The sequence below is a fragment of the Phragmites australis genome, chromosome 4 (assembly GCF_958298935.1).
Source record: "Phragmites australis chromosome 4, lpPhrAust1.1, whole genome shotgun sequence".
NCBI lineage: Eukaryota > Viridiplantae > Streptophyta > Magnoliopsida > Poales > Poaceae > Phragmites > Phragmites australis.
Window position 1 is genome coordinate 2,530,368 of NC_084924.1, and position 14,600 is coordinate 2,544,967.

Below are 14,600 nucleotides of genomic sequence, written 5' to 3' on the forward strand. Positions count from 1 at the left end.
GATAAAAGAATTAATATATGAATAGGTATCCGTCGAGATAAAGGAACGCAATCGGCATCCCTCGCAGTCTATTCACGCGGGCCCAATGGGTGGAGTCTGTCCACGGGGAGGGGCCCACATGTCCACATCCCTGCGACTACGTGCATCAGCATCAGATAGATGGCTTCAGAAGTTCAGAGGGCTCGCAATGAGTTTTCTTTTCTTTTTCCTTTTACAAAAGAAAAAAGAAAAAAGATGCCTATTTTGTGATTTGGCTCTCTTACAAAAAAAGCAACTGCTTATTTGGATGATGACAGTAATGCAGTTCAATCTGATCCTATTTCTTGTTCTTCAATTGTAGCCGGTTGTAAAAAATCCCAAAACATTACAATTCATGATGTTACAGGACTGAAAGAATTCAACACTCATTGCCATATATCTCAAATTGTGAAACAAAACATGATCGCGTCTGAAAGAAATGAGGCAATCAGTCAATATCTTACAATTTACAGATATGCAGATCAGGACAGTTACAAGGAAACACTCATCAATGCTTTTCCACTGTTGCGAATGAGAACTGGGAAATATCCTCTCTGGTATTAGTTTTTTTTTAGATGGTCTGGTATTTGTATTTACAACTTACAAGTCGCAACATCTAAGGAACAACTTACAACGTCGTAACTGATTCTGGACTGCACAAATTTTGCTTTGTTGCCAATTATTAAGGTGCGGACATACTCCAGTAAATATCATGCTCTTGATAAACCAAGTCTCACAGAATGAATGGACAAGGCAAGTTAAATGATGAATACTATGCACAACTCTCCATGAGCAGTAGGTAATCCTTTCTCATCTATAATGTGGGCAGTGAGAACTACTTGAGTTCCTCACGGGATTATTATAGCAGTGTGATGTGGCAGATCATATTTCTTGGCTCATATCAAATACATGCTGTTGTTGGAACGATGGCATCTTGATTCGACGGAATGAAGCACAGCGGTCTTTCTTCAAAGGAAGAAGTTTACCAGAAAATAAGCTGCCTATGATCCAGCTTGCTGGCTGGAAAGGAAAAATGAGAATTAGATGCACTGAAAATGGTAAATTGTGCATAAAACCATTCAAATGGTGAAACTGATGTTCCTGTTTTGTAGAGTGTAAATCATTAGCTTATTTCTGGCAGCTGCAAAGCAAGCCTAAAGCCTTTCAGATTATAAACACTGCATTTTTCTTCATAAAAAGGCCAAGAAGAAAATGTGAATGAACAGAAGGTCAATAGTGGATTAGGATGTATGTGATGAGCTATACCTCTGCGTCTACCTACACGGCTATGATGCAGACATATAGAAAGATTAAGTGTATGCCTTTGAGCTACAGTTGTTCTATGTTCGATTCTGATATCCAGAACGGGAATACTACATTAAAAATTCCACTAACCGCTGTCTTTATGTCATGTTCCAACCCGCAATGGCTTAGATGACGAGATGCACTTGCTTCATTTGCAACAAGAATGATTCCATGTGATGTACTTCCATCCTTCAAGCTTTGAACTAATCTCTGAAGAGAGATAAAAACTTGGCCACCTCCATGCTGTGGAAAACAAATGCTATTAGATAAGGGAACAAGCTATACACACCTGAATGATCACTGGAATGAAAATTAGTAGCTCAGCTTCATCAAGTATAATTCTTCTAAAAATATTCGAAGTGAAATATGACAAGAGATGGCTCTTAAAATAAGATGGTGCATTACGATTCACAGAATCCTATGGGGATATAGTTTGAGATAGTTTGATTGCCAGGCGTTCCATCATCACCTAGTTGTTTGTTGCTTTCTTTATTATTGCATGCAACATACCTTGATAATGCTGGAAAATTTTGAGCAGAAGCTGAGTTTTCCATGGATCAAAAATCCTACTCCATCAAATATCAATGTATTACATTTTGGGTGAAGTGAGTATCCAAATGCCAAACTACGCTTCATAGCACTCCTTTGTCGAATTAAATACCTACGAAAAGGATATAACATAGCAAATACTGAGCATCAAGGATGAAGATTATTACCGTATTAGCATGGACAACATAGCAAAAATTATTAGTTTCTCAAAAGAAGTTTAACACGTACAACATCTACAATGAAGTGCCATTACTATGTTGAGAAGAGAAATTGAGCAGCCTTCAATATACTGACCTAAAAGCATCTAGACTTCCAAAGTTTTTTAAAGTTTTCATTTTTACAGTGTGAAAATTAAACTAATGACTAATCATGTCACTGTTAGAGAACCACTTCGTAACTATTAGGTAGCCTATGATGGCTGATATTCAGTTAGAATAGTTAAGACTATTAAATATGAAAAATATCTTTTACTTCTTAAAACAATTTGGCTTGAAATTATGAAAAGAAAGAAGCATGTAGGCTTTCGAGGTACTTCAGAGAACTACCAAACAATGGCAAGGTCATAACCATAGCATAAGTGGTAATTTTGCCTTGACTACTCCAAGAAAGGTATGGAACAGTGAGTCCGTTCATGAATAAAGATGCAGTAGCAATTCAAAAGACTATTTTTCAAAGGATACACAAAAGCTTCTAATAACATGTAGTGATGCTAGTAGCTTGCCTTACTTTCCAGGTGGCAACAGGACACCGGCTTGAAGAGAATCGAAGAGCCAATTGGGATTCAACATCCAGGCATCAATAGCACAACCATATAAGAACTTAGCTGTTGATACCTGATGCAACAAATACCTGGGAGACATTAGAGAAATACTGTCCAAATATAAATGGACGATTTGAAATGCATGTGACCATATTCTCATGATTCCTACAGCATGTAATTGTAAAAGACACATGATAATATTCAGATGGTACCAAAAAAACTGAAAGGAATTGAAACAGCGAACCTTTTTAGGGGAAAGTACTGTGGGAGGCTTCCAGCTTGGAAATTCAGCCATGTTTTTTCTTTTATCAAGTGGAAATTGTGGCACCTTGGAAAGAACATAACCTCCAAATTTTCGGATTAGAGACTCAATTTCTTTCTCCTTGTGATTATGTAATCCAGTCAACAGAAATTCTACTCCTTGAAATATGGCTTCTTTACTATCGATGTACTCACAGGTATCCAGTGTCTCTTCTACTCTGCTATCTGATCCTGCAATGATTCACAAGTGAGGATTACCAGATGGATCTAATGTTTCTGCAGGTATTGCTCTCAGGATCTATCAGAGTACATATCTCAAAATATTGAAAACTTATTGTAAAAGAAAAACTTACGACTGAATCTAGATTTACTTAGCATCCTTCTATTGCTCCTGGTTCTTCTGCTACAAAGTTTAGCTTCCGAGAATTGGACTCTTTTTCTTTTAAGGTACTGTTTACCAACATTCAAATTCACTGTTGATTGACAAACTTCCCGTGAGATCTGTTGCTCTCTGATTTGATGCTCGCTGGCATCCTGAGAATAATATGGCTTCTTCTGAACCACAGTGAAATCTTGCAAACTTCCAGCTTCAACATTATTTTCTGTGAATTGTTTAGTTGCTTGCACACGCTGTATATTCTTATTTAAAGTAATTGGTGTGAATCTCTCTTGCCGACAAACAGCCACATCAGCATTACAAGTTGAAGTACCTCCCAACATGTTTGACTTAGGTGCTATTGTGCTAAAAGGCCTCAGTGAACTGTATTTCCTTCGCCTGAATGGAACATTAGACTCTGGTGACTTAACTAAAGGAACACAAGATGGACCAGCCTCTCCATCCAGGTCTTGCATCCTAGGCGATTCTTTGGGATACATAAATTCTTTCTCCTCTCCTTTACTCTCTTCACACTCAGGAGCCTGACTAGTGAGACCCTCATTGCCTTCATTCTGTTTGCACACAGGAGCCTGGCTATTGGGACCTTCATCGCAAGATATGCTACATGGAACAATGGAACATAGAGGATCAACAAGTGACAAGCTCGAACATACTACTTGGCACAATTCTTCAGCTTCAGCACCTTCATTTTCCTCACAAAAGCCTTCAGTTTTGCAATGAAAGGATGCTCTAGAAGACGAGATAATTTCCATGGATGCTGCTCTAGATGTAGAACAGCACTCATCGATGCTAATTGACTCAGAAATGAAGCTAGTTTCTTTGTTGAACAAATCCTTTACATGCTTCTTTGTACCAACAATCATCTGTGCAGCAACTCCACCTTGCTGGAAAGAAATGTACATTTAATGAGAAGATGAAGAATGCAGATGAGAAAGATACAACACTTGACAAAGTTTATTATGGTGATGTTTTGCATTGATACAATATGATGCCAAATTTTTTGATTAAGTTACCTTATGAATATTTTGATTTGTTACTAGAGGCTGCCAGCATCCATGCAAAGCAGCATTGTTTTGAGCCGACACCTGGAGACCAGTTTTCTTATTTCTTGAGCATGAAATTGTTTTACCTAGAGCTGCTTGCTTTACAGAATCATAGCTTGGAGTTGGTTCATTTGGTAGCACGCCAGCTGACTGATTATTTGCAAAAGAATCAGATATGTGGTCAGTACTATCAGCATTTTGGTTATTCCATCTTTTATTTTGATTCTCAGAAGAACAACTCTCTAAGATGTGTGTGTCTGCATCACATGGGGGACAACTAGGCTGGGAGTTTTGTTGCTTCAAATCGCCTGTGTTTTGATCTTGATATGAACAAGCAATATGAACAAGAGAGAGGCCAACATCTTGGAATACATCACCCATATCAGCTTCATCCAATTCTGCAAGCCAATCAGTCTCGTCAAGATCAATTTCAGAGGATCCACAAGCATGTTCTGGCTCCTCAAAGAACAATTGTTTCCGGGCTTCTTTCACATGTAGAGCGGCTTCTAAGGCAGCTGCAGCCAATTTATCAGACTGAGAATCAGCAAGTATCATCTCTGCAATAACCATGGCCTCAGATGCAGCAATTGATAGTTCAATCGCATCATTCTCATCTGCATTACGGAGCTTCCGAACATCAACCTTTCCTCCAGAGACATCATGTTTTTTATGTCTGCTTGCATTAAGTGGTTTATTGATTTCCTTGCTAACCACTTTACAGACTTCTGGCAGCTTATCAGCTTGAGGATCTTTAGCTTCAAACTGATTCTGGGACACAGCATTGACCTCTTCTTCCTGACCATCTGCACAAAAGCCTTGATATGGACTTTTGCACATACCAGAGTTTAGTACCTGAGGATTATCATTGCCTTCAACTAGGGAGAGTTCTGCAGCACTTTCTGAAGAAAGATGCAAAGAGAAAGGTAGTACCTGTAGAGGGGAAGTAATTAAGACGTTATCACATTACAAGACAAGAAGATTTTGTTCGCGCTGTGCAGAGAAAGGGTCAACATAATTCGGTTATCATCAACCAAAATTAGCTATCATACTATAACTTCAGAACTCAATATGCAATCCATAAAGGTGGATACTTTCATGAAAGTAATAACAGACATCATGCTACTAAAAATCAAATGCACGTTTCAAAATGAAGGAACAAACATCAGTGGTAGAGGTGAAAATGTAATAGAAAACAAAAAAAAATCCTACTTCTCTCTTCACGAGAACATTGGCGAAACAAAGATAAGTAGATTGTGCAAGTGTACACTCTGGGCACAAACAACTGTATTATCTCAGAACAAAAGCTTACTGTTTTACATACTAGTACTGCCAAGGTTGAATGTGATCAAAGTAAAGAACAATGGCATCTTAATCTTACATTGCTGCTGATTGGTGTGCTTGCAGCAGGTGTGTCCTCATCTCCCGACAAGCGCAAAATGAACCCACTGTAACCACCAGCATCTACCATGTCATTCTGACAATTCTGATGCTCATGTGAAGGGTCTCCAATAAACACACAATTCTGCAACTCAAGGAAGAGACCCAGACATCAGATCATAACTGACATTGGACCAAGAAACACGGATACATATACATTAGATATTCAGATTGGACTAAATACGCCGTTTCCAATCAAATAAAAATAATAGCAGCTCAAGATCGACAAATCCTCCACCAATTAATGCAGAAATAAGAGGACCACCTCACAAGAGGGAGATAAAACGCCGGTAGTCTCCTTTCGGTGTCCGCCAACAGTCGGCGGCCGATGCGGCTGAAGCCATTGTGGGAGCCAAGCAATATCCTGAACAACTCAAAGAAAATACGAAAATGTTATTAAAAACGGAAGCATTCCCCAGTTCCCATCTTGTTCAAGAACCATATCCCATCCATGCCAAGAGGAAAAAAATACAAGCACTCAACCGTTCGGCAGAGAGAGAGAGAGAGAGAGAGAGAGAGAGAGAGAGGCGTTTACCTCGGAGAAGCGCGGGGAGTGGTAGCTGCAGCTCGACATGGCAGCCGGGGACAGTCGCCGCCGCCGCCACGGGAGGACGGAAGGGGCGGGGCGCGAGGGTCTTCTCCTTTCCTTTCGATTTTTTTATTTAATTAACTGATTTAACAAGTCTCTCTTCCCGCGCCAGAATCCACAAGTGCGGGTGGTTCCGCGGGAAAGGGGACGAACGAAGGTTTCCGCAGTACTGGCTGACAAGTGGGCCCGAACTAACCCTTACTGGTACTGTATCAGTTTTCGCTACACGAACTAACCCTTGTCTGTGTTCAGGCTTTCTTTTGTTACAGACTGTTTAGGTCAAAAGATGCAGCACCCAACAGCGCCAGATTCCTTAGCATTGGGTCTCCCATTTTTAATCACATTATAAATTATGACCCTGTTTGACAAGACTACGCTTCATGTCATAAAGTGGTTTAAGCAGCTGTTTTTAGTTTAAAATGAAAACAAAATGATTCACACAAACACACTCAGTGTATATAGAGCTTCGGCTCCACAAATTTTTGGAACTAAAGATACCCAAGAGTTCTACCAAACAAGACATATGTATTAACTTCTTAAAATGCATCATTGCTCCGTGTAATGGAGTACCCAGCAGCACCAGATTTACATTGTCAACCATAAGAGAACTGAGGGCATTTCATCTTTACACAATGTCACGCTCAGAATTTTATCTCATGGTACAGAACTACACCAAAATTGGTCAAAAGAGCAGAAATGCACCCGAGTTACACGAAACCTGAACACAGCTGCACACATTACTGCACGAATGAAGGTTCACCACTCATATCAGAAGGTACAGCAAATAGGTGCCGATGCTCGAAAATCAGGAACTCTTCAAGTCTGTGAGTGCAGTCTTGGTGGCAGCGGAAATCACGGCATCTGAAGCATTTGGCAGGTAATAGTATTTTCCTGCGCACAGCAAGACAAAGGCTGCATTCAGGACAGTTCGGCAGGAAAAAAAGAACAGCTTACAATATTTTGCTGCTTAGTGATGTAGATGGCGGGTATTACTCGTGTCATCTGCAACATTGTGTGCCATAAGCCATGAAATGTGCAACAATAGCAGCATATTTTGTTATTGAAGGTTGGACTTTCAGGATATTCGGTTCATGTTTCCTTGTTATGTGTGATAGTTTCATTTTTCATCTATATTATATAGAGATAAAAATTCCTTGTTATCTATATTAGAGATTGGTTACCATCTGTTAGCTCTTGCGTCACGATAAATAGAGGATTTGGAGGAATCAATTATAAAATAGCAAATTAAATCAATTATAAAATAGCAAATTAGTCTTTCTCTCCCAAAGTTCTTCCTCCTAGTCTAGGATCTCTTTGTCCTAACGCCCCTTCAGTCGTGCCTTCCTGCCTCTCTTCAGTAAGGTAGTTCACAACTTGCTCTCAAAAACAGGGGCCAAGTCAAGGTTATGCTCTACTCAAATTACCATGAAAATGGTATTATACTAATTTTAAAGAAAGAAAGCAATAACAACAACAACAACAAAACCTTTGTCCCAAGCAAGTTGGTGTAGCTTAGAGACGAAACCCATAAGATCCAACTAAAAAGATGATGAGAAAATAATAATGACAATAAAGGTACTAGTAATAGTAAAAAATGATTTCAAAGAAAGAAAGAAAGAAAGAAAATGGTTTCAAAAGCGTTAGATAGACATGCCATTCTGAGCAAGTGAGCATACCTTGGGCAACCCTGGCAATTTCCTTGGCAAATCCCGTAGATACAAACTTGTTCTCAGTGTCAATGACAAGAAGTGACATTCCTGCCTTATATATTTTGCCAGCCACCTCAAGTATCTCATCCTTGGAAAGGACGATTAAATCATATTAGCTTCGGAGTAGTTAACATAAACTTCTTAAGAAAGCTATTTGGAAGTGGAAATAATTGAAAGGGTAGTCACAATATTCCATCATTGATGAAACTAGATACTTTCCGTATCATACTACTTTGTAGATATTAGCAAAGGGGTAGCACCTTTAATTCTTGAGAAGAAGGTCTTGGTGCATCTGAAGCAGCTGCAGCTTCTGGATCAGTGGATCTCTTCAGTGATACATTAGCTCTTCCATCGGTGATTGCAACAATCATGATACGTCCAACATCGCCACTCTTTTCAGCATTCAAACCCACTCTGACAGCCTTGAAAAAGAAACCACTATGTCATCAGATTAATACATAGTCTATAGCAAAATTCAAGGCAATGCTTAGTTCTTACTGTACTGAGGCCATGAGCTAAAGGAGAACCACCACCACATGGTAGCTTCTCAAGACGTTTCCGGGCCATTGCTATAGATCTTGATGGTGGAAGCAAAACCTCAGCATAATCTCCACGGAAAGGAATAATTGAAACCTGAGACAAAAACCAACATGCAAAGCTAATGTTAGTCAATCTAAGCATCGATGGTATACAAACAATCCACATGACCACCCAAGAAAAAAGGTTGTATATCCAAGGGAAGCACAATTGAAGGTGACTTACAGGGCATGCAATATGAAGTAAATGCAAATATCATACTCTTATATTTTCTTTTGCTGTACCTGATCTCTGCTCGTGTAGCTTTCTGCAAGCAACTTCAATGCTGCACCTTTCGCATTCTGCATGCGGTTCAGAGCCATGCTACCACTAGCATCCACAACAAATATGACCTGTCAAGAAACAGTTTCAATCAGAGGGGCTGTTAAGTCTCATGTATAGGCTAGCACCAGGCGGTCATGTTTGCTACATAACCAGGGCAGACAAAAGCAAACAGATAATACAATACAAAAGTATGCGAGAATCATAACCCCCATAAAACTGCACAAGCAAAGTAGACAGAGAGCCATACCAGAGCACCTGCTTTTCGAGCCATTCTTTTGGCTCTCATGTCAGTTTTTTCAACAAAAACCTTTCTTGTCTTATCATGTTCTTTCTCTCTGCGCAGTTTTTGGTATGGTGCAGCTGCTCTAAGCGTGGCATCAACAGCTAACCTCCTCACTGGACCCTACAACAGAATTAACTGTTCAGACTAAGAAACCATTTTGTGACAAGGGTATCATTCAGTAAGGTAGGCAATGGATGCAAAAGGAACAATGAAGTATCGGTGCTTGATTTAGCATTAAATGGCAGAACTCGCCAAAAGGTATCAGACTAATGTCAATAGACAAAAGCACTATCAGCATTGAACTCCAGATAAGGAGAAGCACGAAAGCACTGCTACCATTAAACTGAAAAGCAAACACAAACTTGGATGCATTAACCCAAGAACAATCAAGTGATTTAAATTACAGAAGTTGACTAGGTAAAATTTGAAACCTTTGGAAGCATAGGCTTTATGTATCGGCCCCTATCTTCTGAGAATATGACATTCTTTGCTCGTCCAGCTTTTCCTCGTCGTCTTTGTGCTTGCTGAGCAAAGAAAAGGAGTTTATCATCTACTAGGCCCCCTTCAGCATCAAATATGAACTCCTCGGGGATCTGCTGGTCTTGTTGTTCGTTTTCTTCCTCATCATCCTGTCCAACAAAATGGTTATGAGAAAACAAATGAATAAGGCAGCAAGTATTAATTTTAAGGAAAATTGGTTGGTGCCCAGGGTATCCAGTGTCCCCTTTAGCAAAAGTACGGTTAATCCAAAATGTTGCAATGCTTCAAAAAGCACAAGTGGTACTGTTAGCACATGATGAACAATGCCGGATTGGCTCCTTGTATATTTTGTTTCTTAACATCTAGGGTGAATTTGAAATTAAATTCTTGTAGGATAACTTAACTTTATGTGTACAACATACATGATATTTTTGAGGAATTTTTGAAGCATTGCAACATGCTGAATTCACTAATGGGGACGGCGCAACCCCTGGATACAAAATCCACACTATAATTTTAATACTACAAATCAACCTCTTGGTCATCCTCCTCATCCTCATCTTGGTCTTCTGAAGAATCTTGATTTTCTGGAGGTGGTGGGGGTGGGGGTGGGGGTGGGGGTGGTTGGTCTTGCTGCTGCTCCTGTGGGTTATCAGATAGGATTGAGCGAGGTAAAATAACTAGCTCTACCTGCAACAAGGTGGCAAACGTGTCAAATGTCTAACTTTATTGAGAAACCACTTATTTTTTTTTTTTTGAAATAAAGGCTGTGGTGTGCATAGTACTTGCTATGTTCTCATTTGGTCTTAATAAGCAGCCACATTGTATAATTCATTTGGTACAGTCAAGTGAAGATATGATATAACAAAGATTTATTGACTAAAATTTCAGGGGGTATCTTACTGTATTACAGAATGAAGAATTCACAGGCATAAATATACTTAACAGCTTTCTTAAGGTCATCCACGTATACTTTTTCACGTCCTTCCATAGCAGCAAGACATTTTGCCACTCGAGCAGCATACAACTCAGCCCGGTGCCCCTGCAGGTAAGTGTCAGAAACTTGTATGTTTTCAGCTTTGATTAGAACACATATTGACTTTCGGACTTAGTATTAACTTTAATAAATTGGCATTAATGTCCCAACTGTTAGATGTATATATAGCTTATTTAGCCTTTTTGTATTTCCCCATTTGTATAAGGGATTTTCTGCACATTTGTCCACACTTGTACATGTATATATATGGGCCTAGAGCCCTCACGATGAATACAAGTGCTATTCATAACATGCTATCAGATCAAACCCTATTCATAACACCAACAATCATGATTATTGTTTTTTTTTAAAAAGGAAATGTGACTGCACAAATAGCATGATGGACACCAGAAAAATATAATATATAGACAACAGTGCAAGGCCATATTGACATGAGGGTTTGCAATAAACACCATTGGAATGACATCAACGATTATGACAAGTAATTAGTTCACTGAGCAAGGTAATAACAAACACCTAGGTTGTGACTACAGGCAAACAACAGAACATGGAGGCAATTGCGAAATAATTCATGATGATATTTAGAAGCACACATTCAAGTCCAACAGAGTGCTTAAAGTAAAGTAATGCTGATGTGAAACGTCAAGGCCCAACAAGGTAACTAACCTGACAGCCACCTCGTATAGCTTCCATGACAAGATATTTGAGCTGCTCTGTGCTAATAGTAACATCCTTCAGATACTCTCTTGCCAAAATTATCTGTGTGACCATGTGTTCCCTTTGTGAGATGAACAGTACATGGCAGTATTTTCAACTCAAATATAATCTAAAATGTGGGATACGACGATTATGATATTACAGCATGTGGGGATATCATTGGGATTAAAATGCATACAGCATTGAAAATACATGTAGACTGCGAAGGTGCGGGAAAATTGTGTGGAAATAGTAGAAGTCCTACTTCTGTACAGATGATCCTAAAATCCTAGCGATCAACTTGTCTAATATCACTGTCATGTATAAAGTATGTTTTAGCAGCAACAAAATATAATGAGTGAAAAGAATGAAAAACTTGTTACCATTCTGAACTTATGCAGTATAGCATTTCCAGTTAAAGTGGCAGTCAGCACTAACACATTGCATATACAGTCATTGATGATCCTAGTAACATTTTAAGGCTAATTCAAAATGAAACATACCATAAAATTATGCGTAAGTACTTCATGTTACAGGAAGGCTATGTGTTTATTCAACAGTTTGTGGTTAAGGAGGAAAAATACAGGCAATTCCATCATTTTTTCATATTAAAAGTCCTGGGTGCCACATTCTTTTCATCCAATCCCCTTCACTTTATTGCATCACGATAAAATAATATTTTATCGTGTGGCAAGATACCAATAAACATGTCATCTCCACAGTTTAAAGCCCCGGCATGCATTGTGTTCAATATATTTTCATGCTTTCATGTGGCCATTTGTTTCTCTGCTGTAATCATGGTTGTTTGATGTGGCTGGCATTCTAATGAACCCTAAATATATTCCAAGAACTGATTTGCTGGCTATCTAATGTCATGAAGAGAATTGTGTATGTGCAAAAAAAAAAAGGAAGAACAAGAAACAAAAAGAAACTATGTATTGGTTTCGATAAAGGAGGCATACTACAGTTACAACCCTAGCTAACTATCTTCATCACCAGTACCTGAGTTTTTGCAACTTCAGTTTCTTCTTCCACCATTCTAAAAACCTCTTTGCTAGACTCCTGAAACTGTGTAGCAATATTCACGGCTGCAACACGGTCATCAAAACTCATTGGAAGATCAGCACTGCAACAAGGAACAATATGGCGATGATAAAACTAAGTTCAAAAGTGCATTGAGAATTTCCTTGTGTTTGACAACATTAATCCATGACAAATAAAAAAAAATTGCACGTGGTTATAGAAAGGTGAATAAGCAATCAATCTTTCATAGTCTAAAGTACCTTAAATTAATTGCAATACGATCAAGTAAGTGTTCACGTACAGATCCTTCCTCCGGGTTGTAAGTAGCAATTAGAAGTGGTTTGCAGGGATGACGAAAGCTAATGCCCTCTCTTTCCACAATGTTAACTCCCTCAGTCAAGACATTCAGAAGTAGATTGCTTATGCCCTCATCCAAAAGATTTATCTCATCGACATAAAGGACACCTCTATGAGCTTCAGCAAGAAGACCAGGTTGAAACACAGTAGTTCCTGATCTCACAGATGCTTCAACATCAACTGATCCAATGAGCCTATCCTCTGTTACACCGAGTGGAATCTGTCAAGAGGAACCAGGAGCATTATTAAACTAACAATGTTGTGGAGAAATATCATAACACTAAGTCGGTATGCTATACCTGAATAAAAGGTGCTTTGATAATCTCAGTTATGACATTACCATCAGCATCATATTGAAGTTGGTCAGCGAAACCATCCTCCCATCTGCCATAATAGGAACTCAATCAAATGAGCTGACACACATTTCAGAAATGAATATAAACAACTAAAAAATAGAGTAGTAACAATTTGTAGTATGTGAGACTTATTGAAATCAAAAGAATAATTTGAATGAAGAAAGCAGAAATCCTTAGCATTATTGGATAAGGCATTTAAGGGCATTACTCTTCTGGGAAGCTAGGGTCGGCATTCGCAATGGATCCTACAACTACTTCAATGGGTGGAAGCATAGCATGCAAGCCACGAGCCATCACCGTCTTTGCCGTCCCGCGCTTCCCTGAGATGGCAATGCCTCCAATCTCACAATCAATTGCCCCGAGCAGCAGAGCGGTTTTAATTGCATCCTGCAAGGTCACAAGAATTCACAAGCTACAACCAAAAACAAAGTTATAGACGGGTTCATGCTTCAATGTAGGAAACGATGGGCAGAAACTATGGTTTGAAATGATTTGTTTTAGTTTTTTCAGCTTCACATAGCATCACTGCAGATTAAATCATGATAATGTTCTTGATATTTTCACAGACACATTTTCAAATTTTGTGCATATGTTTTTCAGGCACAGATTGCTCTTAAACCGTCGACTACTGTCCAATCCAAAGTTCGAAACTAACTAAAACAGCATTGCTATTTAAACACCGATTACCAATTCTGCCCCAAGCCACACTAGATTGCCGTGGCTGCTCGCACTAACTCAACACAACGAAACCGAATAGAAAGAAAACCAAGGCCAGTTAACCCAATCCATTTCGGAAACGCCACGAGCACTCCATTCACTCGACTAAATGCCACCTAGCCAACTCGGGAGACCCTACCACTACCACCAATCGAACCACGAGATCAGCTGCACGCCGGCATCCAGACTACACGAATCGGAGAGAGGGACGCGAAGTCCACTCACCTGACCGACGACGGCGGCCAAGGGGAAGTACTCCCTCCCGTACCCGCGCGCCGCACCGCTCTTCGCGGCGGGGACGGCGCCATTGGTGGAGTCGAGGACCTCGGAGGCCGCCGAGGCCGTGGCCGCGAGGCGGGCCTCTCCCCTCCGGGCAGCGCGGGGCGGGAGGGAGACGGCGGTGGAGGGGAATGAAGGGAGGCGGCGTGGCCGGAGGAGCGGGAGAGAGGTGGAGAGCGCGGTGGCCGTCGCCATGGAGGCGGTCTCGTGCGTCAGTGTGTGTGTGGGCGTGCGCTATCGTCTCTTATCCTGGTTTTCCAACGGGAATCGCGTCGCACGCATCTCGGCCGTGCAGAGTGCACGGCCGTTTGATAAAAAAGCTTTTCTTTTACCAAGTCTTTTTTAAAAAAACTCATTACAACATGTTTTTTTTAAACCTCATTGCAACATGTGTATCGCTCCGTCATCACTATACACACGCATACAGTATTTACTGAAGATTAAAAATATATAGTTTGAAGATTAACAAAGTTACTGTATACA

At 39.9% G+C, this 14,600-nt stretch overlaps 2 protein-coding genes across 3 annotated transcripts; both read right to left on the minus strand.

Annotated features, from left to right (window-relative positions):
• Positions 1–458: 458 nt before the first annotated feature.
• Positions 459–6,661, minus strand: LOC133915176 (uncharacterized). Of its 2 annotated transcripts, XM_062358236.1 has the most exons (10): positions 6,306–6,659; positions 6,036–6,134; positions 5,712–5,855; positions 4,304–5,263; positions 3,247–4,174; positions 2,877–3,124; positions 2,599–2,705; positions 1,834–1,984; positions 1,414–1,566; positions 459–1,038 (listed from the first exon to the last, which is right to left on the minus strand). In XM_062358236.1, exons 1-10 carry the CDS (start codon positions 6,342–6,344, stop codon positions 901–903), a joined length of 2,967 nt encoding a protein of 988 aa, XP_062214220.1. In that variant the 5' UTR covers positions 6,345–6,659; the 3' UTR covers positions 459–900. The 2 variants fall into 2 exon arrangements, with proteins under 2 accessions (XP_062214220.1, XP_062214221.1); XM_062358237.1 differs by lacking the exons at positions 459–1,038; positions 1,414–1,566 and having other exon boundaries at positions 1,846–1,984; positions 2,594–2,705; positions 6,306–6,661.
• A 201-nt stretch (positions 6,662–6,862) lies between these two features.
• On the minus strand, positions 6,863–14,387 carry LOC133915177 (magnesium-chelatase subunit ChlD, chloroplastic). Its single transcript, XM_062358238.1, has 15 exons — positions 14,064–14,387; positions 13,330–13,508; positions 13,065–13,149; positions 12,669–12,985; positions 12,388–12,511; positions 11,356–11,448; positions 10,639–10,734; positions 10,227–10,382; positions 9,644–9,841; positions 9,177–9,332; positions 8,890–8,997; positions 8,567–8,701; positions 8,329–8,490; positions 8,036–8,156; positions 6,863–7,250 (listed from the first exon to the last, which is right to left on the minus strand). The coding sequence occupies exons 1-15, from the start codon at positions 14,310–14,312 to the stop codon at positions 7,165–7,167; spliced, it is 2,265 nt and encodes a 754-aa protein (XP_062214222.1). The 5' UTR covers positions 14,313–14,387; the 3' UTR covers positions 6,863–7,164.
• Positions 14,388–14,600: the final 213 nt, after the last annotated feature.